The 17,742-nt window shown below is 39.9% G+C and overlaps 1 protein-coding gene and 1 long non-coding RNA gene across 2 annotated transcripts; both read right to left on the reverse strand.

Moving 5' to 3' along the window:
- Positions 1–5,275: 5,275 nt before the first annotated feature.
- LOC149212172 (uncharacterized) lies at positions 5,276–7,994 on the reverse strand. The gene is made up of 2 exons (XR_016250756.1): positions 6,743–7,994; positions 5,276–6,420 (listed from the first exon to the last, which is right to left on the reverse strand). It is a non-coding gene; the product is annotated as an uncharacterized LOC149212172 (long non-coding RNA).
- A 141-nt stretch (positions 7,995–8,135) lies between these two features.
- Positions 8,136–12,475, reverse strand: LOC149212173 (disease resistance protein Roq1-like). Its single transcript, XM_089391752.1, has 4 exons — positions 11,874–12,475; positions 10,585–11,767; positions 10,122–10,445; positions 8,136–9,969 (listed from the first exon to the last, which is right to left on the reverse strand). The coding sequence occupies exons 1-4, from the start codon at positions 12,422–12,424 to the stop codon at positions 8,275–8,277; spliced, it is 3,753 nt and encodes a 1,250-aa protein (XP_089247878.1). The 5' UTR covers positions 12,425–12,475; the 3' UTR covers positions 8,136–8,274.
- Between the last annotated feature and the right edge of the window lie 5,267 nt (positions 12,476–17,742).

Here is a 17,742-nt window from a genome sequence, read left to right on the forward strand (position 1 = left end):
TTGCCTTTCTTGCCTCCTGCTGACAGTGCTACATCCTCATCCTGCTCAACTGGCTTGGCTGCCCCAAGATGACCTTTCCTGATCTCTGTTTGAATGCAATCATCCCAAAACCTCTCCCATGTGGGAAGGGTCTCACGTGCACAAACCCCATCAGCAAAGTTCATCCATGAACGAGGGAGGCCATTCACTGCAATCCGCATCAACTCAGTGGGTGGAATGTCCTCTCCAACTGCTGCCAACTCATCTCTCACATTAGTAATCTTTGTGAGATATCCAGCTGCACTATCATTACCCATCTTAATGTTCTTCAGCTTCTCCTTCAAGACCATTTTGCGGTTCTCATTGGTACTCTAGTAGAGATTGGACAATGCTGTCCACATCTCATGGGCATTTCTCTTTCCTCTCACATGAAGAATGCAATGGTCTTTGACTCCGTCTAGAATTAGCCTCTTACCCTTGTTATTCTTTTTATTATACTCAGCCAACTGAGTAGCATCAGTAGGCGCAACAACAGGGTTCTGTGTGGTATGCACCATGATATCCCAGACTTCTGCCTCCTCAAAGACCCACTTAGTCATTTATTTCCAAAGTCACTTTTCCTTTCTAATTTTACATTGACTTTATTAAAGTCACTTTAAAATTAGACTTTAGTAACTTTATCACTTAAAGTCACTTTTAAATTAGATTTAACTTTATAAAAATTATAAAGTCACTTTAGGAGAAAAATTAAATTCTTTTGGACACTTTTCCCTAGGCCAAAGATCAAAGCTTTAGGGAATCACCTGTCCTCCGGTACCAAATTTCAACAATTGTTTTGAATCTCTATTAATCTAACAATCATATCAAAGTGTGCAGAAGTTATTATTCAGGATTTGGGCGTTTAGGGAAGTCCTCAGCTGGACCAACTAATTCTCAAATTACAGAATCTAAAGACCCTACTATTTTTAAATTTTGAAGTCACCTTACAAAATATGTTATTTGTAGGGTTTTCTAGGCTTGTGTCTCTTTAAAATTTCTAGTTTATTTATAAATTTGTGCAAAATTGTTTAAATCTAGCTAATAGAGGGCTTTGATCTGCAGATCTGGGAGCAGAGCAGGACTCATACTCCTCAGATCTGTTAGATCTGTAGAATATTATTGTAGATTCAAATTTTTTAATTCACTAGGGTTTTGGGTATTTCATATTTTTGTATATACATGTTTTGGGGTTTTCTATATTTTGTTTGTGCAGGAACAGATCTAAAGATTGCCGACAATTTTTGTGGATTTTGGAAACAGATCTAGGCTCTAGACGACAAGATATGATCTCCATTTTATTTGCAGGTCAAAGAAAAATTTCAAAAAGGAAGCTTGTAATATTTCGATCCGGGTTTTGCAAATATTACGAAAGATCATGGGCAAAATTTGTTAGGGCCTAGAGGCTGCGCACTGTCCATCTCCAGCTCTCGACCCCCTTTCTTTCCTCTCGGCCCTCACCTCCTTATTTCTCTGAGCTGATTTCCTTCCCCTCTATCCTCTCGGCCTAACTCACCACCTCCCCTGCTCCTCCTTTCTTCCTCTCAAGCTAGGTCGCGGCCTCCCTTGCTCCTCCTTTCTCCCTCTCGGCCTAGCTCACGACCTCCCTTATCCCTCTAACCCCTACCCTCGGCTCCCCTGCTCCTTCGTTCTCCCTCTCCCTCACGATATCCTCCCTTCCCGTTGCCTCTTCTCCCTCACTTCCCCTCGGCCATCTCCCTTACGACCTCCCTAACTTCCCCTCGGCCTCTCTCCTTATGGCCTACCTCATCTCCCTTATCCCCTCAGACTTATCCTCCTTTTCTCCCTCAACCCTTGGTCCCCTACCTCCTCAGCCCTCACCCTGAAGCCTCTCGGCCCTAAGCTCCCTATTGGCCCCTTCCCCGTGTTGGCCATCTCTAGCTCTCAGCCTCAAGTTCTTTCCTTCTCGGCCCTCATCCTTGCATCCTATCTTCCTTCACCCTCTTTCACCAATTTTTTTCACTAATTTTTTTCCCTAAAATTTCCAAAGAATTTTGACAAAAAGTCCCTAAAACTTTTAACAAAAATTTCTCAAAACAAAATTCTATCTGGATCTAAAAATCTTCAGTGATTTGGGCAGCTTATCTCTAAGGATCTTCAAGCCCATAAGAGTTCACTGGTGCACATCCTCTAAACCCTTACCCCATTTCATTGATCTTATTGAGAGCGAGACTAAGACTGGCATAGAGTTTCAGTTAGCTGAATTTTGACAAACAAATTTAGTTTGCATCTTTTACTCCAGTACATTTCAGAAATAGAATTATCTTCATAAACTTTTGCATGCTAATTGACAAATTTCTGAATATTGTTTCACTGCTTTTTTAATAATTTATTTCTAAATTTTAAGATCAAATGCATCACTAGATTGGAAATTGTTAGACCCAAAATTTTTCTGAATTGTTAGTTATCAGTTAGTCATGTGAAGTTTTTGTTGTTACACATAGAAAAAATTCTAAATCTTGAATGGTTATAGGATCACTGGTTTAAAATAAATTGTTCACATTGCCATTTGTTTTAAGAGAAGATTACTAAAATTGATATTTCAGAGTTTGCACCTAATTGTTGTGATCTGAGTTTAAACACTTAATTTAATTCTTGAAGTGCATTTGTTTTGACATGCTCATTCAAGTAAGACTAATTTAATTTTACTTATGCATCTAATGATCTCTGATTGAGTACCTCATACAAATGGATTTCTGAATATAAAATATTTTATTTCTAGCAATTTACATTGGTTTCCTATTATGTTTTCAATAATTACTTGTGCAGGCTTCATATTTTACATTGTTGGTATAAGTATTTGTTTTCACATTAAGATCATTTTTCTCAACCTTAAGTTAAACAACACTCACGATATACCTCAAAATAAGTCATATTTTAGGCCCTCCTTTCGTCATCACATGATTTCACTTTGAATTTGCATACTAAACTAGTACTTTCGCATTAAAGTTTTACTTCCAAGCATAAGCTTGGTCGATAAAAGCATTGAGGAATCAAACTTAGAGCAAGCATCTAATTAAAATTAACCAAGTCCCTGCATTTCACACAGTTTTAAGTTTTGCATTTGCATATAAGATAGTTGAATCATTTAGCAACAGTTTCCCATCCATTACTTGGCATTTATTTCATTCGCAAGATAGTTGACTCCACAAGACATTGGTATCATTTTCCTCGAATCAAATTGAATCCTTCAAAATATTACATAATTTAAACAAGTATTGATTGCTTAACTGTGTCTCCCGGATTGGTTGGTTCCCAATTAATCTTCCCTCATTCCATTTCCATAAGGTCTACCCCCCTTAGTCTACTATTGGGAAATAACTCAAATGGAGAGATTGAGGATCAAGGTGACAGCCCCTGATCTGAGTCGTTGTCGCGGTGCCTAGGCATTATGTGCAACAACAACCCCTAACATTAATGTTGCTCTCAATAACATAAAATACTTACGAAAAAATCTTGTTGAGTGCCTTATCTTGATCCTTGATTTCCCAAGTCTATGTCTTCAATCATTTTCTAAATTGTTTCCTCTTCCATGAGATCATTAGGGGTATAATTCACTAAAACTTTGTAGTCGGAGGTAACTCAGTGGGAACTTTACTTGAGATTACTAACCATATTCTTTAACATTAAGCATTCAACTTATAACAATTGGATTTTTCATTTTGGTTGCACAAGGGTGTCCACAACCATTGCATTTTGGGATATGCATTGAAGTTTTTAATTATGTGCCTTAGTTCTCACCAAGAATATAGATATCTTGTTACCATTAATAAAAATATTCATACTAGCACAACACTGAATGCATTTCTTGAATTTACATGTAATCCATATTTTAAATCTTCCACTTATGCCCAAAGAGTAGACAATAAATGCCTAAAAAAACAATTCCAATATGGTGGGCTACACCTTCTCAATAATAAGCACATTGAGTATTCACGAACAAGTCAAAATGCCAACCCAAGAGATAAAATACACCACAGATCGGAGATAACATACCTAGGAGAACAAAGTAGTTGTTGGCAACCAATCCAAGTTTCTTGTAAACTTTGTATTCCACTTGAGCATCCCATACCACTCAAGAAGCTTATTCATCATGCAACACCATTTGACCTTCCTAGTTGGGCATGACCATCAACCACTTGTATTACTGGGAATATGCCTAAAAAAACATAACCAAAACCAAGCTAGGAACCTTCAATTGTGTGAAATGTCACCATGCAAGTTTCACCATATGAAATGTTTGCATCATCACCAACCAACCATACACAATCTATTGTCATCTCCCCTAAACTGAGCATACTTAAGAAACTAATTTCCCAATGTAAGACCATGTTATCATCCATCTAGATTGATATTTGATACTCAATTAAGATCATGCCCCTCCATCATTAAGTGTTCACATATCCTTAATGTATTGATCAACAAAGTTTCCTTACCATGGACAACACACAATTTATCACAGATTTCCAAGTCGCACCATCCTCCATTGAAGCCCACTATGTAACACCTTATTGGTCTTACATCCTATGTGACAAGACATCCTTAGTTCTCTTATCCTACATGATAGTATATCATCTTAATTGTCTCATAAGTCACCAAAAATATATCACTAAGGCTACCAAATTTAAAGAATGGTACTTGGGTCCACCTTAAGGTAAAAGGGCTTGCAAGTGTTAGGAAACTCTCGTATAGAAGGGGGAAGCTTGAATAATGCTAAGCCAATGCAAGTTGCTAGTCATTCACCAAGAGTGTAAAGAAGCCCTATGATTGTGTAGTTCAAGGCTAGCACATTCGGGTGAACTACATTGGCTCAGTGAGAAGAAAAAGAAGATAGGACTTGCAAGAGGTAGGCATGTGGTTGCTTCAAGGGTTAACTTAGATTGTGCACATCTATTGGATAATATGAAGAAGGCAATATTTCCTTAGATTCATTATACATTTGTAGGAGAGTTGCAGGCATGAGGCTACAACTCCCTCATTGTATGCATCTTGATCAAATCTTGGAAGAGCATTATTCCCGGCTAAAGAGACCCAATTTTGCGAGTTGCAAGGATGACCTGACCTGTTTGATCAGCTTCTCTAGGGAGCTTTGTGCATCTCTTGGCTATTCCCAATCCTTCATTTCAATGCAAGTAAAAATTGAAAATCACCCCATGCCTACATGGAAGCTATTGGCCGATACCCATCTCGGAACCGGTATTATAATATCCCGTGGCCATGTCAATGTAATAAAGGCTAATTGTGCTGCACTGGAAGTCATGTTACTGTAACAAAGACTAATTATGCTAAGTTGGCATAGCCATTAAAAGCCTGTATTAGCGCAAGATCACATGGAGGAGCAGGATAGGTGAAACAACACATTAGTTTAATTCCAATGATAAGTATGTTTTACATTCAGATTTTGCCTGCTACATTCATATTTTGTCTGCTCTACAAAAAGGTGTGCTTTAGGCCTAATTATGCATGAGTGCAGCATCCTCTTGGACCAATGGGACCGTGGCATAGACAAATGAGTCTGTATCTCTATGTTCTTGCTCCTATGAATTTGAGGCCCCTCCTTGTGCTATTTTTCCAACAAATGAGACGAATAACCTCCAATTTTCAGGTTGAAACAAATGCTGGCTCATTCTCAAATAAGTGAATGCACACCTGGCTTCCACTGTGGTGTTGTGACCATCTTCTGGCAGTCGGAGATTGGCATTTCTAACAATCTGATTGGCTAGAGTGATCCTTTAAACCTTCATCAACATTTCAACTATTTCTGTTGAAAATAGATTCCATTATCTGAACGAAGACTACATTAAACAAGCAAACTATGGAAATCAAATATATCTCATGCCATATATTTAACCTTAATGCATACTGCACCTGGTAACAAGCTTCCTTAAACTGAAAAAAATAACTCGTTAGGCTTGCTGTATATGGAGCAGTTGCAGGGCTTACAACTAGAAAACAAGACTGTAAACTTAAAACAAACAACCGAAAGAAGGCTACATTAAACAAGCAAACCATGGAATTCTAATGTATCTCCTGGCATATTAACCTTAATTCACACTGCACCTGGTAACAAGCTTCCTTAAACTAACACAAAATAACTCGTTAGGCTTACTGTATATGGAGCAGTTGCACGGTTTACAACTAGAAAACAAGACTATGAACTTGAAAACAAACAACAGAACGAGACCCATTAAACCTTTGTTACCAAAGACAACCATTTGAGTCTTGAAGCAAAGCTCTCTATATCCTGGTCTAATGTACCATCCTTTATTGCCTTCATGTACTGAATTTTGTCCATTTTTTTCCTTAGAATATGTTGTCTTTGACAGTCCCACTCTGAATCCAAGCTGTTTGTGCCAAGTAGGCAACACTACCATATACTTGAACCTGCATGCAGTGCAATCAAAAAGTTTATGGAAGAATTTCTATATAAATATATGTGCTACAAAACAAACTATATAAAGCAAAGAAACTGCATCTAAAATTTTGTTGAACTATTAAATGGTTAGTGCTGCTCAAGAATAGTTTATGTTCAACTTGCATCTCCTGAATTTTTTGGGATTTCTCCAACAATTGTATATAGCCGAGCAGATTTCACTGATCCCACTGAGCCACAAATTGCTACCTTTTCTCCCTTTTTTAATTTGCAGATTTATTCTCTTCAATGTTAGTTTTTGCGGTGAAGACTCCCGATCCCAACTGAATATACCTTGAAGAATTTCGATGATATACTGGGATCCAGCGAGTGCTTTCCTCACAACAACATCTTGTCTCAGCTCAGCATCTTGTAATAACTTGTCCAGACGATCTAGGAAGACTTTAACTTGAATTAATATAGCCAAAACGTCAGCTAGCATTCTCACTGGCTCTTGCATAACATGGTATATTGCAAGACTGTAAATATGGACATGGCAGTTAACAGTGGATCACCTATGATAGCACACCCTGCAAAAATCATAGATGCAGTAATGATGGGTGACATCCAGTAGAGTATGGTGCCATGTGTTCTATTAACCTGTGCAGAAAACAACAATTTGAGCTCGACAACTCAAAGATTTTCTATGAACTCTTTGAATTTTTCTTCCCATGCTTGTAATTTGATTATTTTTATACTATTGAGAATTTCATATGTTATTCTGAGTCGTTCATCTTATGTAGTCATGAGCTCAGCTTGGCACTTCTGGAGGAATTTTGATAATCAAAGCACATCTTCTAGGATCCCTTTCGGCTTAATAGCGGACTTGTCAACCATTTGAAGAACAATGGAGGTTTGGCTTGACATCCTTTGAAGATTTAAATTTTCCATGATGTCTTTCGTCATGACATTGATGGCTCCTCCCAGATAAATGTAAGTGTACTCTGGGATGAGTGTCTTCTCTATGCAAACATCTACAACAGGTCATGGAGCAATTCTCCCAGATAGAACTGGATCTGCATCTGCCTATCGGATTACTGGTTGCTATATCAGCAACAAGAGCATTAGATCTGTTATCTCATCTGTAGGTATTGTTAGATGTGAGCTGCAGGAAAGTGAAGCTAAGTGAGCGGAGTGTAAACTGCTTATGTAGTTGGGCGCTGGCATCCTTGGTCAATAAAAATAACATGAATCAGTAATTTGGCTGGTATACTGTATGCATACTTGATTTAACTAATTATCAAACGCATCATATACATTATTCATATATACCCCGGCTTTGAGATGGTACAGTTGCTTTGGTTTATTTTCATTTAGATAAATATTAAGATTACCATGTAAATAGAAAAGCTTCGTTCTATCAAATAACAACTAATAACGCCGCCAGATATAATTTCCAGTCTTATGACTACCGCTTCTGCTTGCTTCGCTTTTCCGGCTTCTTCTTGCTTGACTTTTCACGTAACTACCACGCATGCCTTTAGTCGTCCGCGAAGCTCGTCCCCCTCTTACTCCCACAACAGACACTGTAATTTGGGACGTCCAGAAACATCGAGCTCCTCCAACCACGTACACTGTTCAAAACCCTCCACTTCTTCTAGCTCCAAGCAGCTACGAACATTTAGCACTGTAAGCCTTGTCAACTGCCATAACCCTCTTATACTCTTTAGCTTCACACATCCATATCCGTAAAACTCCTCCAAAGAGGTCAACGTTTCCATCCTCGGTAGCTCTTCGAGCTCTAAGCACCCACTAACATTGAGCAGCCGAAGCTTTGTACACTGCTCCAACCCCCTTATGCCGTTCACCTTCACACAGTGGTTTGCCTAAAACTCCTCCAAAGAGGTCAACGTTTCCATCGTCGGCAGCTCTTCTTCGAGCTCTGAGCACCGAAGAACATTGAGCTCCCGAAGCTTTTTACACTGCTCCAACCCCCTTATGCCCTTCAGCTTCACACAATCATATGCGTGAAGCTCCTCCAAGGAGGTCAACGTTTCCATCCTCGGCAGCTGTTCGAGCTCTGAGCACCCACCAACTTGGAGCTCCCGAAGCTTTGTACACTGCTCCAACCCCCTTATGCCCTTCACCTTCACACAATCATATGCGTAAAGCTCCTCCAAGGAGGTCAAAGTTTCCATCATCGGCAGCTCTTCGAGCTCTGAGCACCCACCAACTTGGAGCTCCCGAAGCTTTGTACACTGCTCCGACCCCCTTATGCCCTTCAGCTTCACACAATCATATGCGTAAAGCTTCTCCAAGGAGGTCAACTTTTCCATCCTCGGCAGCTCTTCGAGCTCTGTGCACCCACCAACTTGGAGCTCCCGAAGCTTTGTACACTGCTCCAACCCCCTTATGCCCTTCAGCTTCACACAATCATATGCGTAAAGCTCCTCCAAGGAGGTCAACGTTTCCATCCTCGGCAGCTCTACTAGCTCTGAGCACCCACCAATATGGAGCTCCCGAAGCTTTGTACACTGCTCCAACCCCCTTACGCCCTTCACCTTCACACAATCATATGCGTGAAACTTCTCCAAAGAGATCAACGTTTCCATCCTCGGCAGCTCTTCGAGCTCTGAGCACCCACCAACTTGGAGCTCCCGAAGCTTTGTACATTGCTCCAACCCCCTTATGCCCTTCACCTTCACACAATCATATGCGTAAAGCTCCTCCAAGGAGGTCAAAGTTTCCATCCTCGGCAGCTCTTCGAGCTCTGAGCACCCACCAACTTGGAGCTCCCGAAGCTTTATACACTCCTCCAACCCCCTTATGCCCTTCACCTTCACACAATCATATGCGTAAAGCTCCTCCAAGGAGGTCAACGTTTCCATCCTCGGCAGCTCTTCGAGCTCTGAGCACCCACCAACTTGGAGCTCCCGAAGCTTTGTACACTGCTCCAACCCCCTTATGCCCTTCACCTTCACACAATCATATGCGTAAAGCTTCTCCAAGGAGGTCAAATTTTCCATCCTCGGCAGCTCTTCGAGCTCTGAGCACCCACCAACTTGGAGCTCCCGAAGCTTTGTACACTGCTCCAACCCCCTTATGCCCTTCACCTTCACACAATCATATGCGTAAAACTTCTCCAAAGAGGTCAACGTTTCCATCCTCGGCAGCTCTTCGAGCTCTGAGCACCCACCAACATGGAGCTCCCGAAGCTTTGTACACTGCTCCAACCCCCTTATGCCCTTCACCTTCACACAATCATATGCGTAAAACTTCTGCAAAGAGGTCAACGTTTCCATCCCCGGCAGCTCTTCGAGCTCTGAGCACACACCAACATTGAGCACGCGAAGCTTTGTACACTGCTCCAACCCAATTATGCGCTTCAGCTTCACACAGCGGGCTGGGTAAAACTCCTCCAAAAACGTCAATGTTTCCATACTTAGGTCTTCCAGCACACAACACCTTCTGACATCTAGCAGCCGAAGCTTCCGTGTATGCTCCAATCCAGATATGCTCTTCAGTTTCACACAACACTCTGTTATCAACTCCTCCAAAAATTCTGCCAGCTGCAAAGGTACCTGCAAATATTCACGGTTCAACGACAAGAAAGATATTAGAAAACCGTTGGCGGTTCAATCTCCAAAAAAATGTTCGATATCTATTGAGACGTTGTGGCACGATATTAATATCGCCTACACATACCCAGATAACATAACAAATTTCTAATTACCTGTGATTGGTTTTCAGTTTGCCACAATGTATTGAGATCGCTCTCAGACACATCTAGACGCCTTAAATTTTTCACTGACACCCAGGAAGGCAAAGAAGAGTATGGACATTTTCTCCAACGCAACCATAAGATCTCTGGTAACACTATCCTTCGCGAGATGCGTTCCAGATCTGGCGACTCCACCATCCCCAAAATGTGCTCCATAACATCGTCTTCAGTATCAAGAATTCGCAACCTCATCGTGCCAATACGGCCCAAGACATAATCACTATATTTATTATAATCGCTTCGATCCATCTTAAGTCCCCGCGCCATTAGCTGACCCTTTTTGAAAAACGATCCTCAAAAAAGACGATGAATTAAAACGATGGTTATTTTTGGAAAGTACCATGAACTAAAAACCATCAAAACTTTTATGAATTAAACAATTAATCTATAAATGATTTATTTACTGAACACTTACAGATGGTTGGTGTGATAAATAATCAATAACGTCCTCTGTCCAACGCCAAAGACGAAAAGGCGACTTTTTCTCCCCGATTTCTCTTCCCAAATCTCGCAGATGGTCATGCATATGGATCAAATTCGAACTGTCCACTTCCACGAGACATCTATCCTGTAGCTTTTGAAAACCCCGCCTTCCTTTCCAGCCTGATGCATTCCATATGTTTATGGCTGTATCTCTGTTTTGTCCACTGAGAAAACATGCGATGTCTAGGAATATCTGTTGTTCCTGGGGATCGAGGGCATCGTAACTAATTTTGAGCCTCCCCTTTACCTCACTCGGAAGACTCCCCAGTTCGTCTTCCCACTCTGATCTCTCTTCTTTTCCATAAAGATGTGCCCCTATCACTTTCAATGATAAGGGCAATCCATTACAATATTCTACAAACGTACATGTAAGATCTTGAAACACTTGAGGCGGATAGGCTTGGTTGAAGGCATGGGAGCAGAAGAGCTCTCGCGAGTATTCTGTGTTAAGCCTAGTCAACATATAAATTGATGGTATTGCCACTCTTGCTCTTATGAGAACATCCTTATTTCTAGATGTAATCAATATTAAACTCCCAGCAAGGAAATCAAGGGCTTCAAGGGGCAAAAATGCTCTGACCTGATCCTCATGGTCTACGTCATCTAAAACTATTAAAGCTTTAGAAGATTCGAGATGCTTTGTGGGCATCTCTTTACCTGCATCAAGACCGTCTACTGGATTATGGGATCGAGTCAAAGACTTAGAAGGTTTGAGATGCTCAATGAGCATCCCTTTACCTTCATCAACACTGTGTATTGGCTTATCGATTCGAGCCAAATCTTTCAAAAGTTGTCTCTGCAGCAAAGTTAAAGACCCATCTTTGATGTCAGATAAAAAGCAGGATTTAGGATAATCTGATTTCTTCTTATTGAAGAAATGTTTTGCTAGCGTTGATTTTCCTACTCCACCTAACCCTGTGATCCCCACGATCTGAGGTTTTCCGCTTTGCGGTTGCTGCAGCAGGACTGTATTCTCAAAGTCTGACATCTTGTCATCCAAACCTGTTGGATATTCCGACACGTACAGGTCTGGGTTTTTCACCATTTCTGGTTTTTTCAACATTTTCGACAAACATTCAACTACCTTGTCTAGCAGCTCCAGTTCCAACTCCTCTCTGGTTATTGAGAAGAAAATAAATAAAACTAGTGAGATAAACGTTTATGTCTATTCATCAAAAATAAAATACTGCCATATCGAGAAAGGGAAGGCTGAGTTCTCACCCATCACGCTCCTCCAGCTCGAAACCGCTATTGTCTGCAACACTAGAAAGTGCGTGTCTCCAATTTTCAATAATCTTGGATTCATACCGCGGCGTCCCTTCATGGGTTCTCTTTTTACCCAGTCTTTCTAGGGCTTGAGCATAACCTCCCTTGATCCACCGAACCTCAGCAGGCGTGGTACGGTAAAACACAGGGATAACGGGAGACTTTGACTCCACCATTAGTTGGAGTTCATGTAGGCACCAATATGATTCGGCATAGTTAGGGGAGAAGATGGCCACATGGACCAAAGCGGTTCTGATAGCATGTTCTATTTGGGAAGGGAAATTGTATCCAGGTTGCATCTCCCCCTCATCCAGAAAGGCCCTCACTCCTCTTTTCAGAAGGCCAAGGTAGAGAGACCTGGCGAAGGTTTTCTTAACATCAACGCCGCGGTGGTTGATGAATACTTCATACCACTGAGCAGTGATGGAGGCGGAGGCAGCAGTGGCGGTGGCGGAGGCGGCAATGGCGGTGTAGGTCGAAGCGCAGGCAGACGAAGATGTAGACATTGCTAATTACTAGACAGAAATTGGAAGTATGGTCACGAGTATGAGGATGAATTGGAGTTTAAGAAGTAATTATGTTTGAAGATAAAACCTTAGAAATGATCTTGTGCATATATATATCGTTAAGACGAACCCTTGACCCCTGGTTAGGACGCGGTTACACAAACAGTGTAGCCCTGTCGGTCCACCGTGGTTCTGTGTCTTTCACGTCAAAGTTGGTGATCACTTTTCCCATTATTATATTAGTAATTGTTCCAACGGTGTTCCAAAAGGCGTAAAAAGAGGCTAACAAGATTTTTAAATTGAAAAATTATACTTTATTTTTCATAATTAAACAATTAAATTTAAATTTTTTAAAGCTTGATATATTAAATTTAAGTTTTTTTTGCTATATTGTTTTAATGTTTTAAAATTTTATATATTTTTTAATTTTTAGGTATATTTGTATACTTATTTATTTCAATTTCTCAAAATAACAAATATGGAGAATGATAAGATCTTTTAACTTAATTTACATATTATCTTTGCAAAACATAAACAGATTTCTGGCTGCACAAAAAAGTGGTTTGACAAAAATTGTAGGAAGTGGGGTTCCGAATTGGCCTAGTACAACAAGAACCAATAAGATTTGAACCTAAGTTTCAATTCTTCACTTGTGCCTAATTTAATGGTGTCAAAAAATATGGTCAAGAGATGGATCATGCTTCCTTTTATTGTTTTTTTGCAAGATAGACTCCAAATCATTGAGCCACAAATTTTACAATTTTTTAGTCATAACAACTTTTATAATAAGAATTGAGAATTTTTATTTAACACTCAAAAAATATTGCAAGAAAATGATCCAAAGTCAAACATATATTAAAAGCATGATGGTAATTGTAAACAAACAAAAATATAGAAATTAGGCAATACATATGCCAACTCCACACACCCAATAATAAAAGTGATATATATTCCAAAAAAAAATGAATAAAGAAAAAACTTATTTCACAATTTATTAACAACCTTGCTATGTTTTAATAAGTTATTGATAAACAATTACATTATCAATAACTACATTTCTTTAAGATGCTTCATTTTAACTGAATACCTGTCTTAAATGCTGTCTATTAATCTCTAACATTGTTGTCACAACAATAGTGATGAGTATAAAAGATAAATTATGCCATACCTTTAAATTTAGTACCCAACAACAATCACACATCAAAAAAAAATGTTTCTTTCGGGTGTATAATATAAGAGCAAACGAGGAGAACCATATTGAGATAGAGCGAAAACTTCTAGTAATGTGTATAATCTCAAAGTAAACAAGAACCATATTGAGAGAGATAGAGTACAAAGCATATAGGAGCGAAAACTTGTAGTAATGCAGGACACAGTTGAGCATGATGTTGATTGATTATCATGTTAATAGTGGTACAAGATAATATGTAAATGAAGTAAAAGATTATTCTTCAGGTTTGTTATTTTGAAAAATGAATATAAATAAGAATATAAATATATATAAAAAAAAATTGAGATATATATAATTTTAAAAATATTAAAAATAATTATTATTATTTGTTCGATTATAAAATTTAAATTATAAATTTAAAAAAAATTAGAGTTATTTTTTTACTATTTTTATAGCAATTAGTAATTAAATAGAGTTGGAGATACATCGCCTATAATTTTACTATAACTCTCTCATATTCTATTAACAAGTTCTCAGTTGAAGTTTCAAGTAATAAAAAATAGCAAAACCAACCCATGGTATGCCAAAGATTGTAAAAGTGCGAGGAGAGAAATTAAGGAAGTTGTTGATGAATCTCTTTTTGATAAAAATTTACAAAGCCCTAACTAAAAGACCACTGTGTGAGAGTGAAATTTCTATGGATCCATGGGATGTGTCATTGAGCTGAGGAATACCCATGGAGATATTGTCACAGCTTCTCCAGACTCAATGAACCGGTCGGCATGCTGTGGAATGGTTAGCGAAGTAGCATCTAGGAGAGCACCATCATGAGCAGCAGCAGAGGGTAACAAGCTTGCGCATGACAAAGGCAAGAGAACGGTTGATGACAACGCAGAGGCAGAACAAATCTGCAAGTTCAAAGTAGATCCACTAGTAATGTAATCAACTTTGGAGATTGAGGCTAAGAGGTGACAATGCGACAAGAGGAACACACAAAGGAAAAGAGATAAACAGAGGATGGAGGAAGCAAAAAAGGAGGTGCAATAGTTGAAGCAGCAACTCTGGGAAGAATAGGAGTTACGCATAAGAGAGAAGGAAGCGCAACAGGGACAGACACAGCAGGAGGCGCAGCATGCACAGATTGGCGAAACTGCGCCCATACAGGTTATTGACTCATCTGAGCTGCTAGCACAGAGCAGACAAGGTGAGCAGTTGCAGGAGCAGGACTTAGCTCAAGAGGTTGAACAGATGCTAGAGCAGATGGATATGAATGTGGTGCAGCCAAAGTCCAAATATTATATTGACCTCATGCCTCATAACTGAGATATCACCCCACTAGCTTCACCAGATTCAGAAGCAGAGCAAGTCCCAATCGATTAGGGAGACACAAAGATCCTTGAAGACAATCCAGAAGTAGAGATGCACAACATATCTTTCGACGAGTCGCAACACAGAGTTGTGCAATCATGCAGAGTGCCTACTCCAGATGTCCACACATCTCCTACGTAGTTTGCAAAATGAGTGATCATATTTGATGTGCGCAAGCATCCAACGGCATTAGCCGATGCTACCAGATCATATGTCGAAGCCACCATCTTGAGTGTCCGATTATTGATAGCAGAGAATGAGCGAATGGCTAAGTAATTACAAGCAGCCAAGCAGGGAGGAGAACAGGTCACATCATCTGCCAGATCAGAGTTGAAGAGAGCGATATTGGATGAAGTATTGTCCCTTGAGATAGTCATGCGGATGTTGTATTCCAAATTCGGTCCCGTGCATGAGGTAGTTATCCATCTCAACGATTGGTAGCAGCGCTGTGCTAAGAGAGCACACATCTTGTCAAATTTGTATACTGTTGTCGACTGCATGCAGACATGGACAATGAGATACAAAGGAGCCCCATTGCATTTGCTAAATATGATGAAGCCCAAGGCGGTAGAGTTAAAGGCACACATCCAGAGTCGGATCCAGAACTATGAGGAACTCTCGTAGGTCATCACCAGTTTGCAGGCTTCACATAAATGGGTGTTCAGAAGCCTGGATGTCATTGTGCGCATGCACGCGATCCCATCTATTGGTATGCTCACCAAAGCGAAGTCAAAGAACCATGTCTGAACGGAGCTGGACATGTACTTCGACGAGTTGATGCATGTAGCCACCAACGCAGACACTATGCATAAGTATGTTGTTGGTCCGATTGCACTCAAGACCATGATGCACATGTTAGCAGATGAGTTGGATAAAGGTGCCAGATCAATATACCCGGATGCAACAGAGGCAAGAATTCGCTTTCAACAAGATGCCACCATTGAGCATGTGGACACCATCATGGACTACCAAGCTTGGCATCACTTGCCACCATCGATCATCGCGAAGATGTCGAAGAGTTGGTCTTCCCACAATTTTCTAAGTCATAGTAGTGTCTGGCATGGCTTGCTCAAGCCTATTTTGTCTCCTATGGGTACATGTGCAAATTGTAATGTAACATCTTTTAAAAGTGAAAGACCAAGTGTCAATGCTTGAATGTAAAATTCATGTAGTAGTTGAAGAGTCATGAGAGTAGGTGAAGAGTCGCAAAGGGGAATGTCAAGGATCACCCCACCCTTTTCTATTTATAGAACCTCATAACTCATTGTACGGACTTTTGGTGGCCAAACTTCCTATAGGAGTATCTTAGAGAAATCTTGGAGTGTATTGTAACGAGCCTTGGCTTCTCCACAATGCAGAACTAGTACATCTCTTTGGAGGAGCAGGCGGCAGTGACTGTAATGTTCCGTTGTTGGAACTAGTGGTTGGTCATGGATGTATTGTATGATTGGATCTTTCACTCTTAATATAACAGAGCCAACACGTTTCATGCATATGTTGTTATTGTATTTCAGTTGTCTTGGTTGCACTAACAATATATGTATCTACTTGCTTACGCATGTATGTATGGACTCTTTCTATATATGTATGTATGAATCTTATTGAGATGTGTTGTTCATTTAACCATCACTTTGGATTGTTGGTTCACCTACCTTACAGCTTGTGATGTATCTTTGTTTGTTTGCTCCCTTCCAAGCTACGTGTTTCCATAGGTTTCCAAGGGGCACACTCATTCCACCTTTCGTGTGTTAGAACCCTTCATGCACCTTCCTTGGCTTGCTGCACTTGTCACACCTTTGCTACCAACAAGGACATCCTACTTTCTCTACGCGCAACTGCGGTCAAGGCGATACTATATGACCCACTGCTAGGACTCCTACACCAAACGGTTTGAGGCCTAGTTGGGACTTCTTATCGAGGAGATCCCCTTACATGTTGGCAGGTCCAGCACCATCAACAAGTAGATCTTCCTGGTACAAATATTCCTTGGACGTAATGGTCACTTATCTCTGAGGTTCGTGAACCCCACACACACACACACACACATATAACAAACTCTTGACCCTTGGTTAGTACACGGTTACACACCTAGTGTAGCGTTGTCAATTTGTCATGGTTATGTCGTTGCTTGGCTTCGTTGTGTCTTTCATGTCTATATTTTGATCATGTTCCCCATTATTATAATATGTTGGGATTTATATTTCCTATATTTTTTATTCACATTTCCAGTTTTATAAGGCATTGTCTATTTATTCTAAGTTTTGGAGTTCTTTTTACTGGAAAATATGTTTGGAATTTTTTTGAAATGTAGAATAGTCACATTACCACTTAAATTTGATTCCATCTTGTTAAATTTGGACAACTAGGTCCAAACTCCATGTTCTAATGCTCAGATTAAGAGGCTAATATTTTTGTTGGATTCCTCTTTCTGAGAGGTGTAAAATCCATATAAAAATAGTCTTAATCCGATGAGCAGAACTTATATTTTGAATTTATTATTCTTAATAAATTATATGTGCAAGGTCAGCCAGTTTTGTAATGTAGGCTCACATGCCCAACAGATGTGTCACACACCCTCATTGATAGATATATATACAGGAAAAGTTGGAGAGAATTTGATCAATAACACAACTCACATCTTCCTCTCTCGTCCTAAAAAGTATGAGCTACCTGGAGGACGAACTTCAGCCACACGTGGGAAGGACGAAGAGGATTTTTCTGCTGCTAGGGTTTCTGCTGCTAGGGTTTCTGCTGCTAGGGTTTCGCAGAAGTTTGACCA

This window comes from Pinus tabuliformis, chromosome 1_1, assembly GCF_031772625.1.
Source record: "Pinus tabuliformis cultivar Carrire ecotype Pingquan chromosome 1_1, CPIR1, whole genome shotgun sequence".
Classification (NCBI taxonomy): domain Eukaryota; kingdom Viridiplantae; phylum Streptophyta; class Pinopsida; order Pinales; family Pinaceae; genus Pinus; species Pinus tabuliformis.